Source organism: Hemitrygon akajei, chromosome 13, assembly GCF_048418815.1.
Source record: "Hemitrygon akajei chromosome 13, sHemAka1.3, whole genome shotgun sequence".
NCBI lineage: Eukaryota > Metazoa > Chordata > Chondrichthyes > Myliobatiformes > Dasyatidae > Hemitrygon > Hemitrygon akajei.
The window spans coordinates 74,910,327-74,935,852 of NC_133136.1; the positions used below are offsets into that span (position 1 = coordinate 74,910,327).

Genomic DNA, 25,526 nt, shown 5'->3' on the forward strand with positions numbered 1-25,526 from the left:
CCTGATTGAGGAGACACAGAGGAGAGATTAGTGCTGAGAGAGAATGAACAGAGAGGAATAACAAAGAAAGTATGCTGGAGACAAAGAATTTTAATCATTTTAATTGGATAACAGAAGTTATTCTCTGATGAGGATCATATAACCAGTTTACTGTAAACTTGTGTATTTTCCAGATTTAACACAGGGTGTAATCTTTGATTCTCGTTCTTCATAGTTGCACATACAGCTGGACATGATGTGTAGTAGCCCTGAGTCTCTCAGAGGACACTGGATGACCCAACTACCACTCACAAAATTTAATTGTGTAAAAGAGCCTAATTTTGCACTTCTACCCAAAGCTTCACACGTAAACAAAACTGCTATAGCACAATCATTTCTCGGGAAAGGTAACATACAGAAGTTATTCAGTATTCTAATTATTAAGGTATGGAATTTTATTCTATCATATCAGTTTTTATTTCAATTGATTTTCTTTTTGCATTTTACCAGGAACCACTGGCATCGTAATAGTTTCTGCAGCTGTAACTTCCCTACTCCTCATCTCCATAATATACATAGCTTCAGCAAAATTAATTCAATGGTCATTTCTCATGAAGCACTGTGCTTGTCGCAGTGCAGAATCCACTCCGCAAGGTAAAGAAGAGACTGCCACAAACAGCATTCGTTCACAAGCCTGATGCAATTAATTGAACACCTGCAGATGCAAGTCCAATCTACCATTACAAAAAAAAGGCAAATGATCGCAATGCTTAGTGATTTTTGACTCTTGTTCACACAACTTCATCCAACAGTGAATAAAGATTTGGAAGTGGAAAAACTTACTTCATATATGCCCATTGGCAAAAACATCCAATTGCTTTTCTCCAGTAAGAAATATTTATCCCTTTCGTCACCCAGCGGATCGACTGATTACCTGAAAAATTCTTCCCATTGATTTCCATTGCTTCAAAACATAAGGAAACTATTCAAATTGAAGAACTTTCAAACTTGGTACACAGATTTTATATCCATTTTCAGAAATATTTTTACTTCTAAAATGCCTTCAGCAATCTGGGTTTTGACAGTTAATAGAACATAAAACATAGAATAGTACAGCACACTACAGGCACTTTGGCCCACAATGTTGTGCTGACCCTCAAACCCTGCCTCCCATATAACCCCCCACCTTAAATTCCTCCATATACCTGTCTAGTAGTCTCTTAAACTTCACTAGTGTATCTGCCTCCACCACTGACTCAGGCAGTGCATTCCACACACCAACCACTCTCTGAGTGAAAAACCTTCCTCTAATATCCCCCTTGAACTTCCCTCCCCTTACCTTAAAGCCATGTCCTCTTGTACTGAGTAGTGATGCCTTGGGGAAGAGGCGCTGGCTATCCACTCTTATCTATTCCTCTTCATATCTTGTACACCTCTATCATGTCTCCTCTCATCCTCCTTCTCTCCAGAGAGTAAAGCCCTAGCTCCCTTAATCTCTGATCATAATCCATACTCTCTAAACCAGGCAGCATCCTGGTAAATCTCCTCGGTACCCTTTCCAATGCTTCCACATCCTTCCTATAGTGAGGCAACCAGAACTGGACACAGTACTCCAAGTGTGGCCTAACCAGAGTTTTATAGAGCTGCATCATTACATCACGTCTCTTAAACTCTATCCCTTGACTTATGAAAGCTAACACCCCATAAGCTTTCTTAACTACCCCATCTACCTGTGAGGAAACTTTCAGGTATCTGTGGACATGTACCCCCAGATCCCTCTGTTCCTCCACACTACCAAGTATCCTGCCATTTACTTTGTACTCTGCCTTGGAGTTTGTCCTTTCAAAGTGTACTGTCTCACACTTCTCCGGGTTGAACTCCATCTGCCACTTCTCAGCCCACTTCTGCATCCTATCAATGTCTCTCTGCAATCTTCGACAATCCTCTACACTATCTACAACACCACCAACCTTTCTGTCGTCTGCAAACTTGTCAACCCACCCTTCTATCCCCACATCCAGGTCGTTAATAAAAATCACGAAAAGTAGAGGTCCCAGAACAGATCCTTGTGGTACACCACTAGTCACAACCCTCCAATCTGAATGTACTCCCTCCAGCACGACCCTCTGCCTTCTGCAGGCAAGCCAATTCTGAATCCACCTGGCCAAACTTCCCTGGATTCCATGCCTTCTGACTTTCTGAATAAGCCTACCGTGTGGAACCTTGTCAAATGCCTTACTAAAAATCCATGTATATCACATCGACTGCACTACCCTTATCTATATGCCTGGTCACCTCCTCAAAGAACTCTATCAGGCTTGTTAGACACGATCTGCCCTTCACAAAGTCATGTTGACTGTGTCCCTGATCAGACCATGATTCTCTAAATGCCCATAGATCCTATCTCTAAGAATCTTTTCCAACAGCTTTCCCACCACAGTTGAAACAGAAATAAAAAAATTGTAACTACTTAGCACCTATGGTGAGGGATAAACTGTGTTATAGTTTTAAGGTCATGAGCTTTTACCATTTCTTCCTGCACTGATGCTGCCTGACCTGTTTAGAATTTCCAGCACTTTTTAAATTTCACATTGCCAACATCTGTAGATTTAGTTTTTGGCATATTGACATTTGAATTGCCTAAAATGCTCTTCTAAACCTGGGCTTTGATAATATCGGTCGCATCCTTAAGGTACATACCAAAGATAATTCTGATTATGTTTAGTGAACCATCAGTATTGGTTTGGGAATTTTTTATTTGATCCAAATTAAACAGGCTTCCAATCCATTAAACTCAGCTGGGATGAAGGATGGTGTAGTGATGATGTGGAAAGTAATCAAGCTGCAAGAAGGTGAAGATTGTACCAAATATTAGTAATCTTACTTCTTCAATAATTTTCTAATGTTGCAATAGTTTCAAACCCCATTCCTGAATATTATAAACTTACTCTGTTCCCACATTTTCCAATATAGCAATCACTACAATTAAAAGTACTTCACTATCTGTAAAGTGAATCACATTTCCCAAATATGACAACACAAAAGTTTGCATTTTTATGTGGAATGTAGTATATTCTCGATTGAATCTCAGAACATCACAAATAACAAATGACACATCTCTATGATCTTTATCTGAAGTGAATTTTACATAGAACACTGGAAGAACTCTTTTCTCTTCTTAAATTTCACTCCATGAATATCTAATGTCCACCTAAATATGTTGTTTTATCCGGAGGTACTTGCAATGGAGCCCAGCTAACATCAACCAGTAACATAAATTCAAAAGCCTTTATGCCGAGCGCTACCAGGTGAAAACAATATGATGAAAACTGTCTAATCAAAATCTAATGGTAGAACCACTTATTTTAAATTAGTCTATTTCTCCTTTATAACAAAAAGACTAGCTCAGAAGAAAACAAAAGAACAAAGCGACGTATTCATATGCACAGGATTTGTTAGAAACAGCTATCTTCTTCTTGCAATTTAAAGTATCTATTTTGCTGAGTGAGGTATTTACATTCCATTTACTGGTAAGAAGCAGAGTCTTTGATGTAATTCCTTTGATATTTTTCAACAGGGTTACTTTGCTTAAACCTGAAACAATTCTGTACTGGGTCAAATACTCAACATTAATTAAATGAAAAAGAACATGAGAACAAGTTTGTGATTCTCATCCAAAGTCAAAGGAAGTTTTACAAAACTCAAATTCATTGAGCAGAAGCATTACAATCAATATCATGAATATTCAGATTTTCTATTTAATGAGGATTATGTGACAAGATCCAAAACTATTGAAACCACTTATTTACAAGAAAGAAAAATTAGAACAAGAATTAGAATTTATGTTTTATTGATAACTTTGTACAAAGGATCATATTTTAAAGAACTTTACATTTAAATTAAAACTGAAACAGTACATTTAGAGAAATAAGCTTCAAATTTGACATTTGTTCAAAGTGAAAATGTATATTCATGTATTTCACAATTCTGATGTACTTACTCAGGGTTTTACTCATGGATGAGCACAATAAATGAAGATGGTTTTATACTTTTGGTAGAATTTCCAAAATAAGTTAAATTACGTTGATGCAAGTGTTTTCATGCACGCTTTCAGACTGGTAAAGACTGATTACTCCAAATGTCAGTAAACAAGGTGTGATCATTCAAAGCACTGCAGCTACAACTAGTGCTGACAGAGTTGTACAAAGATGTATTTCACCAACTTTCTCAATGAATTAAAGATTCTGAATTTACTGTTCTTGTGAAGGCTGAAAATTAGACTGCGTCCATTCAGGAAAGCCTCATCATTTAGCAATGCACACAGCCAGTTACATACATCATCGTTTATTCTTTCTTCTCTGCTTTCGCTTTGATTTCCCAGTTACCCATTTAATAGTTTTCTTCTTTCCAGTACTCTTTTCTTGGCCTTGTTGCTTGGATTTGTTTATGCCACATTCTTTATTCATTTCCAATGATTTCCGTTTATGTAGCTGTGACTTTTTACTGAATACAAAAGGGAATAAATAACACAAGAAATTATTAAGGCCCTGCCTAAATTTAGGAATGATCTTCAAAATGAATGCAAAGATAAACAAAAGAGTGGAAAGTTACATCTACTTTAATTATAAAGTGGCTTGGTGGGCCGCTGAGATCATTCAAAAGCAGGGTGCATTTGATCTTTCTAAACGCAGGATCAGCAGATCAGGTTACTTGATCCAAACAGGCCTTATACTATGCAAATTGGAGAACCCTCTACATCATAATTTGAGCAGGGCCTTCCAAATTGCCTGATTATTAATAGAGCCCAGAATCTCGATTACTGATGCCAGACAAACAAATGGAAAAGGTTAATCACCCAAAGAATCTCAGTCAGGTAAACTACTGCCAAAAGCTTAAGAGGAAAGTCATTTACCTGCCTGCTTGGTCTTCCAGTGTAACCTAGGGACGACTAGAAGGAATGAACAAGAAAATGCAGAGAAGAATTCTACCAGATTGGTTTTTGAATTCCCTGAATTCAAAAATCTAATGCCAACAGAATGATAGAAAGGATAATGCAAAGTGAGACTGAGACCCAGCTAAGAAAATTTTAGAAGGGAGATTTAGCACAGGAGTTGGGTGGACTAATAAGATCTCAATTACTCTATTAGAAAAGCAACGGAGGAACCCAATTCAACCATAGTTGTAAAATTGACAATTTTATTTTATATTACCCATCATTATACAGTCAGAAACATCAAGCTTTATTAATAAGTATTTAAAGAGAAGTGCAGTAGTAATGGAGCTGAAATAACGGGAAAATTCAACCATTCTCAAGTAGCTAAAAAAAATCCTGACAGTAGAATGCCTGGGAATTGGTAAATACATCTAATCATACAGACCAAAAAAAAGGAGAAAAGAAAAAAATCTAAATTGGTTTTAACACTATGGTGTCAAATTGCAAATTTCCTTCTTTTAGTAAGATTAAAGGAAACAAATTCTGAAAATGACAATAAAGCAGAGAGCTGAGAAATCTGATTAGTATTTGAAGTTAGAAAAACATTTGATGGAATGAGGAGTAATGGACTACTGCACTGGGGAGTCAAAAATTCAAAGTAAGTTTATTCTCAAAGTACATACATGTCACCATATACAACCCTAAGACTCACTTTCTTGCAGGCATACTCAGTAAATCCAAGTAACATAATAGACTCAATGAAAGGTGACACCTAATAGACGGGCAAGTAACCAATGTGCAAAAGACAACAAACTGTGCAAATACAGAAGAAAAAAAATAATAATAATAAATATCAAGAACATGAGATGAAGGGTTCTTGAAAGTGAGTCCATAGGTTATGGGAACAGTTCAGTGATGGGGTGAGTGAAGTTATCCCCGTTGGTTCAAGAGCCTGATGGTTGAGGGTTAAGAACTGATTATGGTGCTGTGGGTCCAGAGGCTCCTGTACCTTCTTCCTGACGACTGCAGCGATGAGAGAATGGCTTGGATGGTGGGAGTCCCTGATGATGGATGCTGCTTTCCTACAACAACACCCTATGTAGATGTGCTCAATGGTGGTGGGGAGGTCTTTACTTGTGATGGACTGGGCCATATCCACTAAATTTTGTAGGATTTTCCATTTGAGGGCATTGGTGTTTCCATACCAGGCCGTGACACAATCAGTTAATACGTTCTCCACCACACATCTATAGAAGATTGTCAAGGTTTTATATGTCATGCGGAACTTTAGCAAACTTCTAAGGAAGTAGAAGACCTGGCGTGCTTTCTTCATAACTGCACTTACATGCTGGGCCCAGGAGAGGCCCTCTGAAATAACATGGGACAATTTAAAGTTGCTGACCCTCTCCATATCTGATAATCCCTCAATGAGGACTGGCTCACGGACCTCCAGTTTCCTTCTCCTGAAGTAATAAAAATCAGCTCCTCAGTCTTGCTGACACTGAGTGAGCTGTGTTTGCTGTGGCACCACTCAGCCAGATTTTCAATCTCCAACCTTCATGTTGATCCACCATCACCTTCGATTCAACCAACAACAGTGGTGTTATCAGAAATCTTAAATATGGAATTGGAGGTGGCGGAGCGAAGTTAAGATGGCGGTAAACTGCAACTCCTTTGCTTGCATCTTCAGAAACAGCTCTATTTCCATCTTTAATATCTCTATTTTTCCCTTTCAGGGTTCTTTTGAAGACCCTGACCTGGAGTTACATACTTACTTTGGTTCTTTGCGAGAACAGGACCCGTTCTTGGGGTTTCACGACTGGCCGTTGTTCAGCCTGAGAGTCCAGCTTGAATTCAGAAGTCTAAGATCTCGGGGCTCTGGAGACAGGAGAATCGAGGGTCGGTGTCACAGCAGGAGACAAATGTGTCATCCAGGGAGTCAGAAAATCTACTGCTGTGTTCCCAAAGACCCAGGATCTTTAAGACCTTCAGACACAGAGCTCAAAAAAAAAGGTTGTAATGGACTTTTAACATCGTAAACCAGTGAGTTGTTTGTTATGTCTCCCCACTCGCTAGGAAAATGGAGACACCTCCTTCTCACTTACTAGGGAGAGAAAGAACCTGTGGTATGACCAATGCTGGGTGGAACGTGAAGTCTTTGGGGTAACTACAAGTCTGTGTCTTTACTACTGCTTTGCCGGTGGGGGGAGGGGGGATTCTTGCTCGCTACTGCTTACGTGCAGGAGGGAGGGAAGCTGGGGGGGGGGGGGGGAGACTTTGGGGTTCTTATGTTTAACTGTCGTTCATTCTTTGGGACACTTCTCTGTTTTCATAGATGTTTGTGAAGAAAAAGCATTCCAGGATGTATGTTGTGCACATTTCTCTGACATTTAAGTGGACCTTTGAGATGTGCTTAGCCTCACAGTCACATGTATAAAGTGAGCAGGGGGCTAAGCACACAGCCTTCTGATGCACGTGCTGATGCAGTCTATGGAGCTGTTGTTGCCAATCCAAAATGACTGAGGTCTGCAGGTGAGGAAATCAAGGACCCAATACACAAGGAGGTATTCAGACCAAAGTCTTGAAGCTTATTGATTAGTTTTGAGAAGGTGATTGCATTGAGTGCTGAGCTATAATTGACTAAGTGCATCCTGATATGTGCACCTTTGCTGGGCAGATGGTCCGGGATTCAGTGAAGAGTCAAGAGAATGGCATCTGATGTGGACCTGTTATGCTGGTAGGAAAATTAGAGCAGATCTAAGTTGCTTTGTGGGCAGGAGTTGATTTGCTTCCTCATCAACCAATCAAGACACTATCACATTGGATGTAAGCACTACTGTATGATAGTTATTGCGGCAGGTTACCACATTCTTCTTAATCACCAGTATAACTTAAAGCAGATGGGTACTTCAGAATGCCAAAGCAAGAGGTTAAAGATATCGATGAACACTTCAGTCAGTTGATCAGCACAGGTCGTTAGTACTCGATCAGGTACCCCAAATGAGCCACATGCTCTTTGTGGGTTCACTCTTCTGAAAAATGCTCTCATGTCGGCCTCAGAGACTGAAGTCACAGGGTTACCTGTGGCTGTGGCGTTCTGTGAAGGTTCCTCTAAGTTTTGATGGAAGAAAGAAGGCAGTGAGCTCATCCGGAAACAAAGCCTTGTTATCACTTACGTCACTTGGTTTCACTTTGTAAGAGGTAATAGCATTTAAGCCCTACCACAGCTGTCGAGTATCCTCAGTGATTCAAGTTTAGAACAGAATTGCTACTTTACCCATGAGATGGCTTTCTAGAGATCTTATCTGGACTACTTGTATCTTGCTTGGTCGCCAGTCTTGAATGCCACTGAATGACCCTCACCAGAATACAGATCTCATATTTCATCCAGGGTTTCTGGTTGGGGAAGACACTGAATGGTTCTGTGATGTAATGTCATAAAATTAGATTATCTTCAGTAGCCACTTTATTCAGAACCTCTTGGACCTAATAAAGTGGCCTTGTATGTCTGCGGTCTTCTGCTGCTGTAGTCCATCCACTTCAAGATTTGATGTGTTGTGTGTTCAGAGATGCTTTTCTGCACACCGCTGTTGTAACACATGGTTATTTGAGTTATTATCACCTTGCTGTCAGCTTGAACCAGTCTGGTCATTCTCCTCTGACCCTTCTCATTAACAAGGCTTTTTCGCCCAGAGAACAGCTGCTTATTGGATGTTATTTGTTGTTCACACCATTCTTTGTAAACTCTTGAGGCTGTTGTAAACGAAAATCCCAGAAGATCAGCAGTTTCTGAGATAAACAAACCACCCTGTTTGGCAACAACAATCATTTACGATTAAAGTTACTTAGATCACATTTCTTCCCCGTTTTGATCCCTAGTCTGACAAATGAACTTAACCACGTCTGCATGTGTTTATGTTTTGAGCTGCTGCCACATGACTGGCTGATTAGATTTCAATTCACCTAATAAAGTGGCCACTGAGTGTATAGCTGACGTCCAGAGCATGGAATGGTTTGAACAAGGGATGGCTGAAACAAAGATCGACACTTCTGTAAGGAATAATAATTTGGAGTGAGGATTCAGGGACACAAGAAAATAACAGTATAGAATTAAGTTTAAACTGCTGAAGCAAGGGGCACAGACCGACCCAGCAACCTAGAAATTTAATCACCCCTCTTTTGTACACCAGATATCTAACTCCTCAGCGTTTTTTGAGTGTGTGCATTCCACAATGGGAATCTGAGCCATGTTTCAATGTACATGACTTTACTTCTGAACAGAGGCCATTGATACACAGCAGTAAAATCAATCAGGATGCATCATGTTCAGTGTCATTGTTGTAACAATGAAACATACAAGTGCACTGCAAAACAGCTCGAGTTTCCAGCAGGAAGGCAGGCATTACATAGGAGGGAAAGGGTCTGCTGGTGTTCAAAGGAAAATCCCTCACATGCAGTTTACAGGGAGTTCAATATGAAAAAGAATGATGAATTATTATCCAATGCACTGAGAAACCATATGTACAAGTACAGCTGAAAACCTTTACTTTAGCTCAGGTCATTTCAGCGTACACTTCTGTACTTGCAACAAGTTCTCACCCATGCCAGATTTTTTAATTTACTGAACTGCCCCTTATGACTTCAAAACTGATCCATGCTTGTAAGTTACAGCATATACAATACAAATGGCTTAAAGGTGTGTTCTTATTATTGAGAAAATGAATCTCAGGATTGTATATGGTATACATACTTTGTAATAAATTTACTTTCAGCTTTTTTACATTTCTTCGAATTAGAAGTGAGAGATTCTCTGAATATGGGATGAACAGATAAATTATTCATATATTTCTATCAAAAATAAAGCTGATATACTAATAAATATATTTAAAGAAGTAGAGAAGCAAAATCAAAATGTTGTTTTCAATGGCCAAAGTTACTTAATATGCAAAGAATGTAGAAGAATAATGTTGAACCATTCAATGCACTAGTGATGTTTGTATGGAACTAAAAGAAACCAAAAAGGACAGCTAAAACATATGAAGGAAGACTCGTGTGTGTCCTATTTAAAAGTGAACACATTTAAACCAATTATTTTTAGTGTTAAGAAGTAGGATGACTTCAAGATAAAAAAGGATACCTTTTACTTTAGCATGGTGTAAGAGTATAAAATGCTTATTAAGTATTTCACATAAGGTTTTTGCATAGTTGCTTTTAAAAAAGGTGGACCTGTAGGCTGTTCAGAGGACATGCCTTGTTCTATCATAGGTTTGGTATAATGGGAGCATAATGCTGCATCTCAATATGGATATGTTGCTGGATTTTCTAGCTTTGTTCATGTTATTTGATTGTGTTACATTTACAAACACCCTGTAGATTAAATGACTGGGCAGAATCACAGCAAATAGAAATTATAGGTCCGTGAAAATTAGCTTGGCAACCATACCCAGGGAGTTGGATTGCATGGGATCTGACCCACAGGGAAAAAGGGATTCCATGGAATTCTTCAGAGTCAAAGGAAAACAGTAACATTCCCATGGATAGAATTAAAAGGAAATTCACCATGAGGCATTAACAGTGATAATCAAAAAAATTTAGAGGCTGGCACTGGAACAATAATTGTTTTGCCTTCATTGTGGTAGTAGTCATTCATAAATCAAGTTAATTGAACAGAGCAGATATAGACTTGTTATTCGAATTTCTGAGGCAAAGTGCAGAGAAAAGATTATCAGGACAGATTTAATAAGGTGGGTTGTCGCATAAGAAATTTGTGAAAATGAAAGTAGGTTGTACTAAATAAGGTGCAGCAACCAAGAAATTGCGAAGGATTAAGAAAGCAATAGTAACGCTAAGGGGCCACTTATCCATTTGATATGATGTAGGTAGTAGATAGTCCAAAGGATGTGTGTTAGATCATCTTGACTGTTCTGTTCATATAAATCACGTAGAAATATACAAAAGAGGAATAATAAAGCTTGACAAGCTGAGAGAAACAATGAAGGGGGTTGGGCAATGGAGAAAGAGATATAGATCAGTGGTGTAGATATTGGAATTAATAAACCTCATCTTCTTATGATCTTTGTGATAAACTACTAAACCTTTAAAAATAAGAGGCAACACTTATGAACCCAAGAGATTCTGCAGATGCTGGAAATCTTAAGCAGTACACACAAAATGCTGGAGGAACTTGTTGAGTCAGTAGGGGCTTAAATAGTTGACGTTTCAGGCAGAGATCCTTCATTCGGACTGGAAAAGAAGGGGGCAGAAGCTAGAATAAGGAGGAGGGGGAGGGGAAGGAGTACCAACTGGCAGCTGATAGGTGAGACCAGGTGAGGGAGGGGAAGGTGGGTCGGTGGGAAAGAGAGGATTAAGTAAGAAGCTGGGAGGTGATAGGTGGAAGAGATAAAGAGCTGAAGAAGGAGGAATCTGATAGGAGAGAAGAATGGACTATAGAAGAAAGGGAAGGACAAGGGGAACCAAAGAGGGGTGATGAGCAAGAGGATAACTGGAATAGGGAATGGAAAAAGAGATAGGAGAGAGGGGGCAAAATTACCTAAAATTGAATAAATCAATGTTCACTTATTGGGTCTCTCCAACACAATCAAGCAGTTATCAGATTGTAACTAGGAGAACAGGGAAGAATTTAATATTCCTTTAAACAGTTAAGGTTTTACATTCAATGCTATCACACACTCACGTGATCTTGTTTTGCAATGCTGATTCAAGGCATTCTCTGCGTTTATGCTCAGTACTTCCACAGATAAAGCATCCACTTTCAGCCACACCACAAGAATGATCCTTTAGGACACAACGTCTGCAGGTTTCACAGTGAAACCAAGCTAAAAAATATCAGTTCTCAAATCAATATCTATCTGTACTTATTTGAAAATTCAAATTTAATAAGAAATAGAAGACCCCTTTACTATATTGTATTATAATTGGTTGCAATTCATCCTTATGGAGATTATAGTGGAACCCCATTCCTTTGTATCCTTTTAGATTATCCATTTAGCAATACCAACATCTTTGTTATTGCACCAAAGCAACTGCAGTGATTAGCACTATTAGCACCAGAAACATATAATTAACATGACCTCAGGTGTGGCCAGTGTGGAACTTGCATATTCTCCCCATGACCATGTGTTTTCTGGTAGATGTCCTGGTTTCCTTCCATATACCAAAGTCATGCTGATGGGCAACTAAGCACTGTAAATGTAAAATCTGAGGGAAATGGATGGGCATGTGAAGCATGTGAGAACAGGCTACAGGTAAATTGGGAGAGAATGGCATCGATGGAATGTTCTGCTGAGAGTCTAAATAGATCTGACAGGGTGAATGGCCCCTAACTTTGCTAAGTAAAGTTGGCTTTTCAGCTGAAATAGAAGAGGAATTGTATCTGTCACTCTAGACAAGGATATCAACTTGAAACACCACTTTAGGGCCACATTATAAGGTTCTCCTCCCTACTGGATTATTAATCAAAATAGCAACTCACTAAATGGCACCCACGGAAAGGTAATACATTTGGATTTAACAGTGCCACTCATGTCCCAAGAACAAATAAAGGGAAAAAAACACCAGGATTATAAAAACGACATAATTTATCCGAAAATACGCCAAATGAAAGGGAGGAGAGTGCAAGTCGAACAATTTCTTCCTTCCACAGCCTAAGCAACATGGTGGTTACTTTGGTGAACTAAATGTTCTTTTGCTTTAATTCCCAGTTGACCAATGAAAAAGACTAACTGAACATTAATATACATTGTACGAGTTCCACTCACATGATTTTACACACTTGCTGCAGATGTGACAGTGTTTCCATGCCCTTCCATCCTATTGAAAATATAGATCAGTATTAATCTAAGAATGAAGCAGAACTGAATGCAGTAAACTCGGGCAACTAAAACCATGCAATCCATACATTACTTTTGAGGGATTTTATTTTTAAGATTCTTGCATGATCCCCACACAAAGTGACTGTCAGCAATTTCAAACTGTTTCTAGTATCATTCTGAAGGTGAGTAGGTGTGCAACTATATCTTAGAGTAAATGCTCAGATTCTCCCTTTTGAGAGTGCCTACGGCTCTAAGGTCTTTGGTGCAAACTTGAAGACAGCACATCAAAAACTGGGAACCCGATTTAAGGAAGGCGACAAGTACAAAGCAAAAGTAAGAAGCACCAGCTACAGGGAAGAAAAACATCTCAGTTCCAAGCCGACACTGCAGATGGTTTAAAAAAAAACAAAGAACTTCCCAGGCTAGGAATGCAACGACATTTACTCAAGATAACAAGAATTTGCCTTGGCATGCCAAATGCTGAAAAAAAATATTACAAACAAAAGCAAGTCATATATCCCTTCATGCATGATCAACCATCTGAGATTATATATGACCTTTTACCTCAGTACCACTTTGCAACACTAAGCCCATAACCTGTGATTCGCTTAATATCGAAAGTCTATCATTCTCTTGCCTTGGAAATACTAAGCCATTGAGCCTACGTAGCTCCGTCATGGGTAAATTGTGCAGATTCACTAGCCTCTGGGAGTTTTTTCTCATTTCAATCCTGAATGGCTGGCTCCTTACTTTTGAACCTGTGACTTTGCTCTGGGCTCTCCAGTTGGAGAAAATCATGTCTGCAGATCCTTGTAGGAATCTTGTATCTCCTATTTACAAGCACCCCACATTCTTCTGCTTAATCTCTCTTAAAAGGACAATGCCTTCATCTCTGGGGCCAACGTGGGGAACCTACACTGCCCTCCATCTTTTGTAAGAATATTTCTCCTTGGGTTAGGGGATACAACCTGCACAGAATATTCCTTACCAGGCCCCAGCACCATTCCATGAGTTTCTGTGGGCAGTCACACTTGAGGAGAGTATTTTGGAGATCCTCCTGGTTAAGTGAGTCAAAAGTCTTAGTGATCGCAAGAAAGATCAAGCACAATGGCGAGTGTTGCTCCCTGCATTCTTCTTGGAGCTCCCGTGTGATGAAGATCACATCTACAGCACCTCTGGATGGACAGAATCCATTCCACAATTCAGAGAGCAGCTCGTCGGTCACTGAGACACTCCCTGTGGCAAACAGCATGGTGGCCCCACTATAATCACCATCACTAGTTTTGTCTCTTCCTTGAAGATGTTCACACCCTGGTATAGCCTCCTTTTCCCAAATGCAAAGAATGAGATTGTAGCTTTTCATCCTACACTTAGGCGGATATACCATCTGCTGCCACAAAGTAGTTGGGATATTGCCTGTTTTAACTTCTTGCCAGTCAGGAGAGCCTGAATGGGCAGGTTGCCATAGATAGAATTAAGGGTACTCATATCAAGGACAGAACTGCAGTTGAGGGGATCTTAGAAGTGTTCTCTCTAACAGGCATTGGCTGACTCTTTGTCTCTGATAGGTCTGGCCCCAATCTTAGCTCACAGTGGGGTAGGACCTCAAGTATCTGGAACAGAGCCTGGCCTTGGAAGCATGGAAGAATGTAAGCATGTCATGTCTGCCTTCTGCAAACCATCATTAACTTGTTCACTTAAGTGTATGAGCAGATAGCCTTACACTCAATGTCAATAGGACAAAGGTCCCTGCCAACCTGCCCCCATGGCAACATACCACCCTCCAATAATGAAGTTTCACAGTAAAACCCCCAGAAAACAAGGATAATTTTGCATTCCTCAGGGGCTCAGAAAATGCAGACATGATGAAATTCACCATCATGTTCAATGCATCAACATAGCCTTTAATTAATTGAGTAAAATGGCTTATGAAGTACAAGACTTCAAGTCCAGCATAAACTCATAGCCCTGTTCTTGGATTCTCGGTCAAGCTCCTGACACTTGGGACAAACCACAGAAGAAGATATAACCAATGCTGCTTTGACAAAATCCTCCTATTTAGCTAGGAGGATATGCACACTAGTGTCTGTGTCCTCTCCCAACCCAAATTCACCAACATTGAGAACCTGCTTATACTCAGTAGATTACAATGCACAGGCCATATCATTATGCATGTCCACACCAGTCCTCTGGAACAAACACTATTTTAAGATGTTTACATTGTGAAGCTATTTCCCAAGCTGACAGAGAATAGAATTCAAGAATGTGCTCAAAGTTTCCTTGGAAAAAAACATGCAATATAGCCCAACTCCTGGGAAATCTCCATCACGATTATTCAAAATGGAGAAGGGGTATTTGCAATGGCGTTGATTACGTGCACCAAGATCATGAAGAAGCCCGACCTAAATGGTGGAAGAAGCTTCCTGACAAACTCTCCAACCACCTACCTCATCAGGCTTTCATGGAAGCACCTCTAGATTTTGCTTTGGCCTCATCTGCTACCTCAAAAAACTGGAGTACAAGTGCACGATCCTCAATCCCAAGAAGAATGAATAATCTTTTAAGTTACTCAAGTAGTGCATTCTCAGATTATGTAAGAAGGATGCAGAAAATTCTCTGCATCAGTATTTGAAATATTATTTCAAGTGCACTTTCAGTGCAAGAATATAATCTGAGGCATTGGTTAACTCATCTTCCTCCAATTCAAGGTATTCAATTAAACACAGTCAATTAGCTGAATTTCCAAATTTTACACTTTGTTGCAAGACTCACAAACTATAAAAATCTAAAATTTGAAGTACCTAATGACATTTCTGAGATCATCATCAAATTCATTCTGGGTGTTTCTGTTAACCATTTTGATTTTTGTTTGAAATAGTTTTTATCATCAAAACCTGACAAACTGTTGAATCATAAACTGAGTGTAGCACAAGTAAAAAACTTACTTTAGATGTGCAGGCTTGGCATATTTCACAGTGTCTGTTTGCTGAGGATATGTACCGCTGACAAAATGAACAGTACCTGGGGGAAAAGACTGGAATTTGTTAAAATACAGCTTAAAGCCCAGCAAGATACATATTTTTAAGCTGGAACTATTTTACCAACTTTATCAAATGAAGGTTTATCTTTTTGATTAATGTTAACTACTAATCTATAATAAAAGAGGGAGGTATTGAGACTGTAAACAAGATATGGCTCCATCCGCAAGAACAAGCAGAATCTCCCAGTGGCCACCCATTTTAACTCCACTTCCCATTCCAATATGTCCATCCATGGCCTCCTCCACTGTCGTGATAAGGCCATACTTAGGATGGAGGAACAACACCTTATATTCCGTTTGGGTAGCTTCCAACCTGATGGCATGAACATCGATTTCTCAAACTTCTAGCAATGCCTCCCCCTCACTATTTCCCACCCACTTTCCCCCTCTCACATGTTATCTCCTTGCCCACCCATCACCTCCCTCTGGAGCTCCTGCCCCCTCCCCCTTTCTACTTTCTTCCATGGCCTTCTGTCTCTTTCACCAATCAACTTCCTAGCTCTTTGCTTCACTCCTCCCCCTCCAAATTTCACCTATTGCCTGGTATTTCTCTCTCCCCCTCCCACCTTTCAAATCTACCCCTCAGCTTTTCCTCTCCAGTCCTGCTGAAGGGTTTCCGCTCAAAATGTCAACTGTGATTTTTTTTCCCCACAGCTGTTGCCTGGCCTGCTGAGTTCCTCCAGCATTTTGTGTGTGTTGAACAAAATATTCTTGACTGGTAATGTAGGAAAAGATATACAAAAGTATATTGGTTATTAATTTTAAAAAAACTTCCTGCACATTGAAATGCCGAACAATTACAGCAGCTTGGAGCAAATCATTATCGTGTCATTGAAGGAAATACTGAGAAATTTCTTCCAGAACATGGGCATGTGCTGATCTGATTTTTATGAGCAAGGTGAATGAGCAAGTGCAGCAGGCAGTGAAGAAGGCTAATGGAATGTTGGCCTTTATTACAAAAGGAATTGAGTACAAGAGCAAGGAAATCCTCTTGCATTTGTACAGGGCCCTGGTGAGACCACACCTGGAGTATTGTGTACAGTTTTGGTCTCCAGGGTTAAGGAAGGACATCCTGGCTGTAGAGGAAGTGCAGCGTAGATTTACAAGGTTAATCCCTGGGATGTCTGGACTGTCTTAAGCAGAGAGGTTGGAGAGACTGGGCTTGTACATGCTGGAATTAAGGAGATTGAGAGGGGATCTGATTGAAACATATAAGATTATTAAGGGATTGGACAAGATAGAGGCAGGAAATATGTTCCAGATGCTGGGAGAGTCCAGTACCAGAGGGCATGGTTTGAGAATAAGGGGTAGGTAATTTAGGACAGAGTTAAGGAAAAACTTCTTCTCCCAGAGAGTTGCGGGGGACTGGAATGCACTGCCTCGGAAGGTAGTGGAGGCCAACTCTCTGGATGCTTTCAAGAAGGAGCTAGATAGGTATCTTATGGATAGGGGAATCAAGGGATATGGGGACAAGGCAGGAACCGGGTATTGATAGGAATTGATCAGCCATGATCTCAAAATGGCGGTGCAGGCTCGAAGGGCCGAATGGTCTACTTCTGCACCTATTGTCTATTGTCTAATATCATGGAGGAAAACACAAGTGTACATCCCTTATATATCATGTATTGAATGTCAATTCAAATGTGATTTTGAGCCATCAAGCTTGACCAATGATGTAACAGTTACCTTGTTTAAGCTAGGAAAGTAAATCAGTTGAGAGAATGGACATGTGTATCTCTCAGTTTAACTAAAACTCACATTGCTGATCAATATGCACTGACTACTCAAAAGTGTGGATGTAAATACATAGAAAAATACCTACAGAGTAAGGATAAGGTAGGGATTGGCTTTGATGCCCTCTGATTATTTTATATATTGAAAACCAAGTACTACCTCTTAAAGGTTTTAATAGTTACTCACTGCCAACACAATTATTTTAGGAACCATCAAACAGGGTTTCTCTAACTGATTCAGGATATATATATTAGAATAGCAAACCATTTTCACTATGTGACATTTTTGAATTAGAGAGCTACCTGTATCCTTCTTCCGCAGGCAATACAATGGCTTTAGGCAGAAGGTTGGTAAATATGCGTACTGGAGATTGTTTCCGACCACTGTTTCCATGCTTGTAGAGGGCATGGTTGTCATAATCCACCTAAGATTAAAAGCATGATTTTATCATCACAACTGTATTGAGATCATTCCAATCTTTGAAACTCACTGAAGCAAATTTTGCTCTACCATTCTAGTCTAGATTTGTACAAGTTACAGATTATAAATATATGCTAGTACATCCTTGACTGAAGAAATACCTCAGACATTTAATTCATGTTTCGGCTTTGGTAGAAGTTAAATTTTGCTTTGCAACTTGAAATGCCAGAAAAAACTTCATGTGTATCAATTAGACTAAGAAAAGTATGTCTACAATGCTAAATAACAAACATGACTGATGTGTTAAAACCTGCAAGCTGCCTCTTGTTGATGACTGTTGAAGGTCAACATTCTTTTACTTCACACACCCTGCGTTTTCTTACACTGAGCACTACAAGAACTTAGTTCTTGCACATAAGCAGAAAGGTGATTTGTTATTTTTTACCCAACTCAAGCTAAGTACACTGAACTACTACTGCTCAGCCTCAAGCACCTTGCATGAAGAATGGATAAAGTAATGGACTATAATGTTTCAAATGTAAATTAGTATTTTCAGAGAAAGGGAAGAAAAAAGATTCGACATGGAAAATTGTAATCCCCAACATGTTCAGTTGCACACAACACCAGAGCTCTTCACATTTCAGTGGAAAATAAGAATTTCACATCAGGAGACTGTTGTTGGTATGAGATGCACAAAGATATATGATCCATTTCCCATAAGCTGACTAGAAGCAGGACTGTGCTGAATCACAGGGCAATAAAAATGCCAACAGTTTTGCATGAAACCGGGTACAGGGGGAAAAACCTGCTCAGCAAGCTCTGCCTGGGAATTGCAAAACAGTTGCAGGAGCAGCCTTTAAAATAACACTGTTTTCACAAAAGCAATACATTCAATGGAAATCATCAAAACTGAAATAAGTGCTTACAATAGTACAACAATAAAATAATCTGCTCATGACTCAGGTCTAAAAGTTCTGCTGCAGAATGGGAGTTTAGAGCACTGGGCTTTAGTCTTCCTCCATTTACAAACAGAGGTAGCAGCTGCTTGTCTGCCAAGTGCTGACAGAGTTATTGCTTGAGTCTGCCTACAAATAAGGAAAAAAATGACAGAAACAAAGGAAAACAAAATCACATTACTCAGTTCTGTTCGCAATTGTCATAAAGTCATACAGCATGAAGCAGGTTCTTCGCCTCAGCTCTTCCACACCAACTGTGTTGTGGCTTTGGTCCCCTTATTTTAAAAAAATGTGCTGCATTGGAGAGGGTCCAGAGGAGGTTAATGAGAATGACTCAGGGAATGAAAGGGTTAATGTATGAATAACATTTGATGGCTCTGGAACTGTATTCACTGGAGTTCAGAAGAGGGAGGAGGGATCTCAATTGCCTCAATAGAGTGGATGTGGAGAGGATGCTTCCTATGGTGGGTGAGTCTAAGACCAGATGGCACAGCCTCAGAACAAAAGCACTTCCCTTTAGAACTGAAATGAGAGGAATTTTTATAGCCAGGGAGTGGTGAATCTGTGAAATTCATTGAATCTGTGAAATAGCTGTGGGAACCCAAGCTATTGGGTATATTTAAAGTGGGGGTGGATAGGTTCTTGACTAGTAGGGGTGTCAATGGTTACGGAGAGAAGATAAGGAGAATGGGGTCGAGAGGTATTATAAATCAGCCATAATGGAATGACAAAGCAGACTTGATGGGCTGAATAGACTAATTTTGCTCCTATATCTATATCTTATGGATATTTATTGATACCAAAGGAAATTACAGTATCACAGTAGTATTTCAAGTTCAAAGATATACAATATTAGAAGTAGGATGAATAAATAAAAAAATGTTCCTTCAAACAGTCTAACAGGAGGGGTTATCACTTCCCCAGCTCTAGGTTGACTCATTATGGAGCCTAATAGCCAACCGTAAGAATGACCTCATATGGTGCTCTTTGGAACAACACAGTTGTCTTAGGTCTGTTCCTCAGAGTGATCCTCCATTCAGCCAAGGTGAAATGCAGAGGATGAGAAACATTGTCCAGAATTACCAGGATTTTCTGTAGGATCCTTTGTTCTACCACAGCCTCCAGTGTGTCCTGTTGGACTCCGAAAACAAAGCCAGCCTTTCAAATCAGTTTATTGAGCCTGGTGTCATCTTCCATGTTGATGCCATTGCCCCAGCACACTACCACATAGAAGACTGAATTGGCAATAACAGACTGGTAGAACGTGAGAAGGAGAGGCCTGAATTCTCCAGAGAACCTCAGTCTCCTCGGGAAGTAGAGGTGACTCTCGCCCTTCATGTACACAGCCTCTGTGTTGGTGCTCCACTCAAGTCTGTTGACCAGGTGCACCCCCAGGTACTTGTAGATCCTCACCACATCCACAACAATGGTAACAGGGAGCAGTGCAGGCTTAATCTTCCTAAAAGTCCATCACCAACTCTTTTGTCTTACTGATGCTGAGCTGCAGATGATTCTGCTTGCACCATTTGACAAAGTCCTCCACCAAGGCCCTATATTCATCCTGCCATCCTCCCTTTATACATACAACCATTGCAGTGTCATCACAGAATTTCTGCAGATGATATGACTCAGTGTTGTATCTAGATGGAGGTATAGAGGGTAAACAGGAAAGGGGCCCCAGTGCTGCTTATAGCCATGTCTGACACACAGCTCTGAAGTCACACAGACTGTGATCTACCAGTCAGGTAGTCCATTATCCAGGATACAATGGAAGTGCCAACCTGCATTGAATGGAGCTTTTCCCCCAGCAATGAGGGCTATATGGTATTGAAGGCACCTTTTTTAAAAACTCATCAGCAAATAGCAGATTGTTACAATAAACATTTGACCTTTCATAGGCACAACCATTGCTCTTTCTAGAACTATGCCAAATTTTAAGAGAACAGTGCTCTTGAAGAGCAGCAAAGAGTGGTTGAGATGTCAAGAGCAGTGTGTACCTCAGCCCTTCAGATTTTTATTTCCAAGCAATTTCTCAGTGGAATCAGGTGTCATGGATGCATGAAGTAACTATTTTGACAGACACTGTCACAGGGTTATCAGAATCAGGTTTATTTTCACCGGCATGTGTTGTAAAATTTGTTAACTTAGCAGCAGCAATTCAATGCTATACATAATATAGAAGAAAAAAAGAAATAATAATAAGTAATTAATTACTGTATGCATATATTGAATGGATTAAAAATCGTGCAAAAACAGAAATATATATTTTAAAAAGTGAGGTAGTGTCCATTTAGGAATCGGATGGCAAAGGGGAAGAAACTGTTCCTGAATCACTGAGTATGTGCCTTCAAGCTTCTGTACCTCCTACCTGACGGCAACAGTGAGAAAAATGCATGCCACGGGTGCTGGAGGTCCTTAATAATTTAAGCTGCCTTTCTGAGACATCGCTCCTTGAAGATGTTCTGAGTACTTCGTAGGTTAGTACCCAAGATAGAGCCTACTAATTTTACAACCCTCTGCAGCTTCTTTCGGTCCTGTGCAGTAGCCGTCACCATACCAGACGATGAAGCAGCCTGTCAGAATGTTCTCCATGGTACATCTATAGAAGTTTTTGAGTGTATTTGTTGACATACCAAATCTCATCAAACTCCTAATGAACTATAGTCGCTGTCTTGCCTTCTTTTAACTGTATCAATATGTTAGGACCAGGTTAGGTCCTCAGAGATCTTAACACCCAGGAACTTGGAACTTCTCACTCTCTCCACTTCTGATCCCTCTATGAGGATTGGTATGTGTTCATTCATCTTACCCTTCCTGAAATCCACAATCAACTCTTTCGTCTTACTGACGTTGAGTGGCAGGTTGTTGCTGCGACACCACTCCACTGGTTGGCATATCTCACTCCTCTTGTCACCACCTGAGATTCTACCAACAATGGTTGTATCATCAGCAAATTTGTAGATGGTATTTGAGCTTTGCCTAAGCATACAGTCATGGGTATATAGAGCAGTGGGCTAAGCACATACCCGAGGTGCACCATTGTTGATCGTAAGCGAGGAGGAGATGTTATCACCAATCTGCACAGATTGTGCTCTTCCAGTTAAGAAGCTGAGGATCTAGAGGATTGTGAACAAGAAGAGGGTAAGATGTGAGAGAATAGGACCAATCAAGTGTGACAGTGGAAAAGTGTGTATAGAACTGGAGGAGAAAGCAGAGGTGCTTAATGAGAACTTTGTTTCAGTATTTACTATGAAAAAGGATCTTGGCAATTGTAGGAATGACTTACAGAAAACTGAAAAGCTTGAGCATGTAGATACTGAGGAAGAGGATGTGCTGGAGCTTTTGGAAAGCATCAAGTTGGATAAGTCATCAGGACCAGACAAGATGTACCCCGGGCTACTGTAGGAGGTGAGGGAGGAGATTGCTGAGTCTCTGGCAATGATCTTTGCATCATCAATGGGGATGGGAGAGGTTCCAGAGATCGGAGGGTTGCAGATGTTGTTCCATTATTCAAGGGAGTAGAGATAGCCCAGGAAATTATAGACCAATGAGTCTTACTTCAGTGGTTGGTAAGCTGATGGAGAAGATCCTGAGAGGCAGGACTTATGAACATTTGGAGAGGCCTAATATGATTAGGAATAGTCAGCATGGCTTTGTCAAAGATAGGTCATGCCTTACGAGCCTGATTGAATTTTTTGAGGATGTGACTAAACACATTGATGACAGTAGAGCAGTAGATGTAGTTTATATGGATTTCAGCAAGGCATTTGACAAGGTACCCTATGCAAGGCTTATTGAGAAAGTGAGGAGGCATGGAATCCAAGGGGACCTTGCTTTGTGGATCCAGAATTGGCTTGCCCACAGAAGGCAAAGAGTGGTTGTAGATGGGTCATATTCTGCATGGAGGTTGGTGACCAGTGTTGTGCCTCAGGGATCTGTTCTGGGACTCCTTCTCTTCGTGATTTTTATAAATGACCTGGATGAGGAAGTGGAGAGATGGGTTAGTAAGTTTGCTGATGACACAAAGGTTGGGGGTATTGTGGATAGTGTGGAGGGCTGTTAAGAGGTTACAATGAGACATTGATGGAATGCAAAACTGGGCTGAGAGTGGCAAAAGGAGTTCACCAGGTAAGTGTGAGGTGGTTCATCTTGGTAGGTCAAATATGATGGCAAAATATAGTATTAATGGTAAGACTCTTGGCAGTGTGGAGGATCAGAGGGATCTTGGGGTCCGAGTCCATAGGACACTCAAAGCTGCTGCGCGGGCTGGCTCTATGGTTAAGAAGGCATACAGTGCATTGGCCTTCATCAATCGTGGGACTGAGTTTAGGAGCCGAGAGGTAATGTTGCAGCTGTATAGGACCCTGGTCAGACCCCACTTGGAGTACTGTGCTCAGTTCTGGTCGCCTTACTACAGGAAGGATATGGAAACCATAGAAAGGGTGCAAAGGAGATTTACAAGGATGTTGCCTGGATTGGGGAGCATGTCTTGAGAACAGGTTGAGTGAACTCGGCCTTTATGAGAGGTGACCTTAGAGAGGTGTATAAGTTGATGAGAGGCATTGATTGTGTGGATAGTCAGAGGCTTTTTCCCAGGGCTGAAATGGCTAGCATAAGAGGGCACAGTTTTAAGGTGCTTGAAAATAGGTACAGAGGAGATGTCAGGGATTAATTTTTTTTTTTTTACGCAGAGAGTGGTGAGTGCGTGGAATGGGCTGCTGGCGACGGTGGTGGAGGCGGATACAATAGGGTTTTTTAAGAGATTCCTGGACAGGTACATGGAGCTCAGGAAAATAGAGGGCTGTGGATAAACCTAGGTAATTTCTAAGGCAAGGACATGTTTGGCACAGTATTGTGGGCTGAAAGGCCTGTATTGTGCTGTAGGTTTTCTATATTTCTATCCAATTAAATGCTGAGCTACAGTCGATGAACAGCATCCTGACATAGGTGTTTGTGTGGTCCAGGCAGGCTAAAGCCGTGTGAAGGAACATTGAAATTGCATCTGCTGTTGACCTATTGTGGTGATAAGTTGCAATGGGTCCAGGTCCTTACTGAGGCAGGAGTTCAGTCTAGTCTTGACCAACCTCTTAAAGCATTTCATCACTGTAGATCTGAGTGCTACTGGGCGATAGTCATTAAGGCAGCTCACATTATTCCTGTTAGGCACTGGTATAATTGTTGCCTTTTTGAAGCAAGTGGGAACTTCTGCCCGTAAACAATGAGAGGTCCTTCATGTAAAGAAGACAATGTCAAATGCTGTGGATTAGATTATTTTGACTGTTTCCTGGATATCAGCTGCTAACAATGGCCCTGATAGTAAGTTGGCATAACATCTTCTTATTTGGTCCAGAAGTCCATTCTTGCTCTCTTGATCAAGAAGGAAATCCTTAAAAAAATAGCTAGACTATTTATTGGCCTACATCAGCATATCCTGCTACTAATAGTTATATGCATTATGGAGGACAAATGATGAGAAAGCAAGCTGAAGATTCTACACTAAAAGGAAGTCACCAGTGCTTTTCAATTTTAAGAGAGAAACTGTAAAAATAATACCCAAACACGAGGAAATCTGCAGATGCTGGAAATTCAAGCAACACACACAAAATGCTGGAGGAACACAGCAGGCCAGGCAGCATCTATAGGGAGAAGCGCTGTCGACGTTTCGGGCCGAGACCCTTTGTCAGGACCCAAGCTCGTTAATGAGACTCCAGATCCTTATGAGCCCCCAAAACAATTTCAATAAAAATATAGTATTTTGGAACAAGAACACAATGTCTTAAATCAACTTTGCTTGAAGCATGCAAATTGAGGATAAGACCTTGGGAGATTGAAAAGAAGCATTCCCTCTATGCAGAACAATTCCACTGCAAGTTGAATACATACATAGAACAGTATAGCACAATACAACCCATTTGACCCATGATGTTATGCCAATCTTGATGCCAATTTATACTAAATGTCCTCTTCCTGTGTATCATCCATATTCCTCCATTCCCTTTGCATTCCTGTGTGTATCTAAAACATAATTAAACTCCACCAACTGTCGACTTCCACTACAACTCTGGTAACCGATTCTAGACACCTACCATTCACTGTGTAAGACTTGCTCCTCATATTGCCTTAAACATCCCCTATCTAACCGTAAAAACAATTGCTCTGCTATTTGACATTTCTACCTCTAAGGGTAAAGATCCTGTCCCCCTATTGTAGCCGCTCATAATTTTGAAAACTTCCCTTCAGCCTCTGATGCTCTAGGAAGAAAAACTCCAGTCTGTCCATCCTTTCCTTATAGATCATACTCTCTAATCCAGGCAGCATCCTGGTAAACCTCTTCTGCACCATTTTCAGACTCCACAACCTTCCTATATTAGGGCAACCAAAACTGCACTCAATACAAGTGCAATCTGACTGAAGTTTTATGCAACTACAGCATGATTTTCTTGCTCTAATACTCAATAGCCATTCAATGAATCTGTAACATAAGACCAAAAGACAAAGGAGCAGAATTAGGCCAATCAGCCCATCGAGTCTATTCTCATTTATTCATGGCTGATCCACTTTCCCTCCCAACCCTATTCTCCTGCCCTCTCCCCATAACTGGTTGTGGACTTCTAGTCAAAATGCCAGCAAAT

General features: G+C 40.4%; 1 protein-coding gene across 2 annotated transcripts in view; it reads right to left on the reverse strand.

The window, feature by feature from the left end:
• Positions 1-3,812: 3,812 nt before the first annotated feature.
• zcchc4 (zinc finger, CCHC domain containing 4) overlaps positions 3,813-25,526 on the reverse strand; it is an 85,513-nt gene continuing 63,799 nt past the window's right edge. For both annotated transcript variants that reach the window (XM_073064888.1, XM_073064887.1), the window contains 5 exons: positions 17,821-17,942; positions 15,690-15,765; positions 12,691-12,742; positions 11,607-11,748; positions 3,813-4,482 (listed from right to left, as the gene is read on the reverse strand). In XM_073064888.1, coding sequence (XP_072920989.1) covers positions 4,317-4,482; positions 11,607-11,748; positions 12,691-12,742; positions 15,690-15,765; positions 17,821-17,942 — 558 coding nt within the window. In that variant the 3' untranslated portion in view covers positions 3,813-4,316. The remainder of the gene's footprint in view (positions 4,483-11,606; positions 11,749-12,690; positions 12,743-15,689; positions 15,766-17,820; positions 17,943-25,526) is intronic.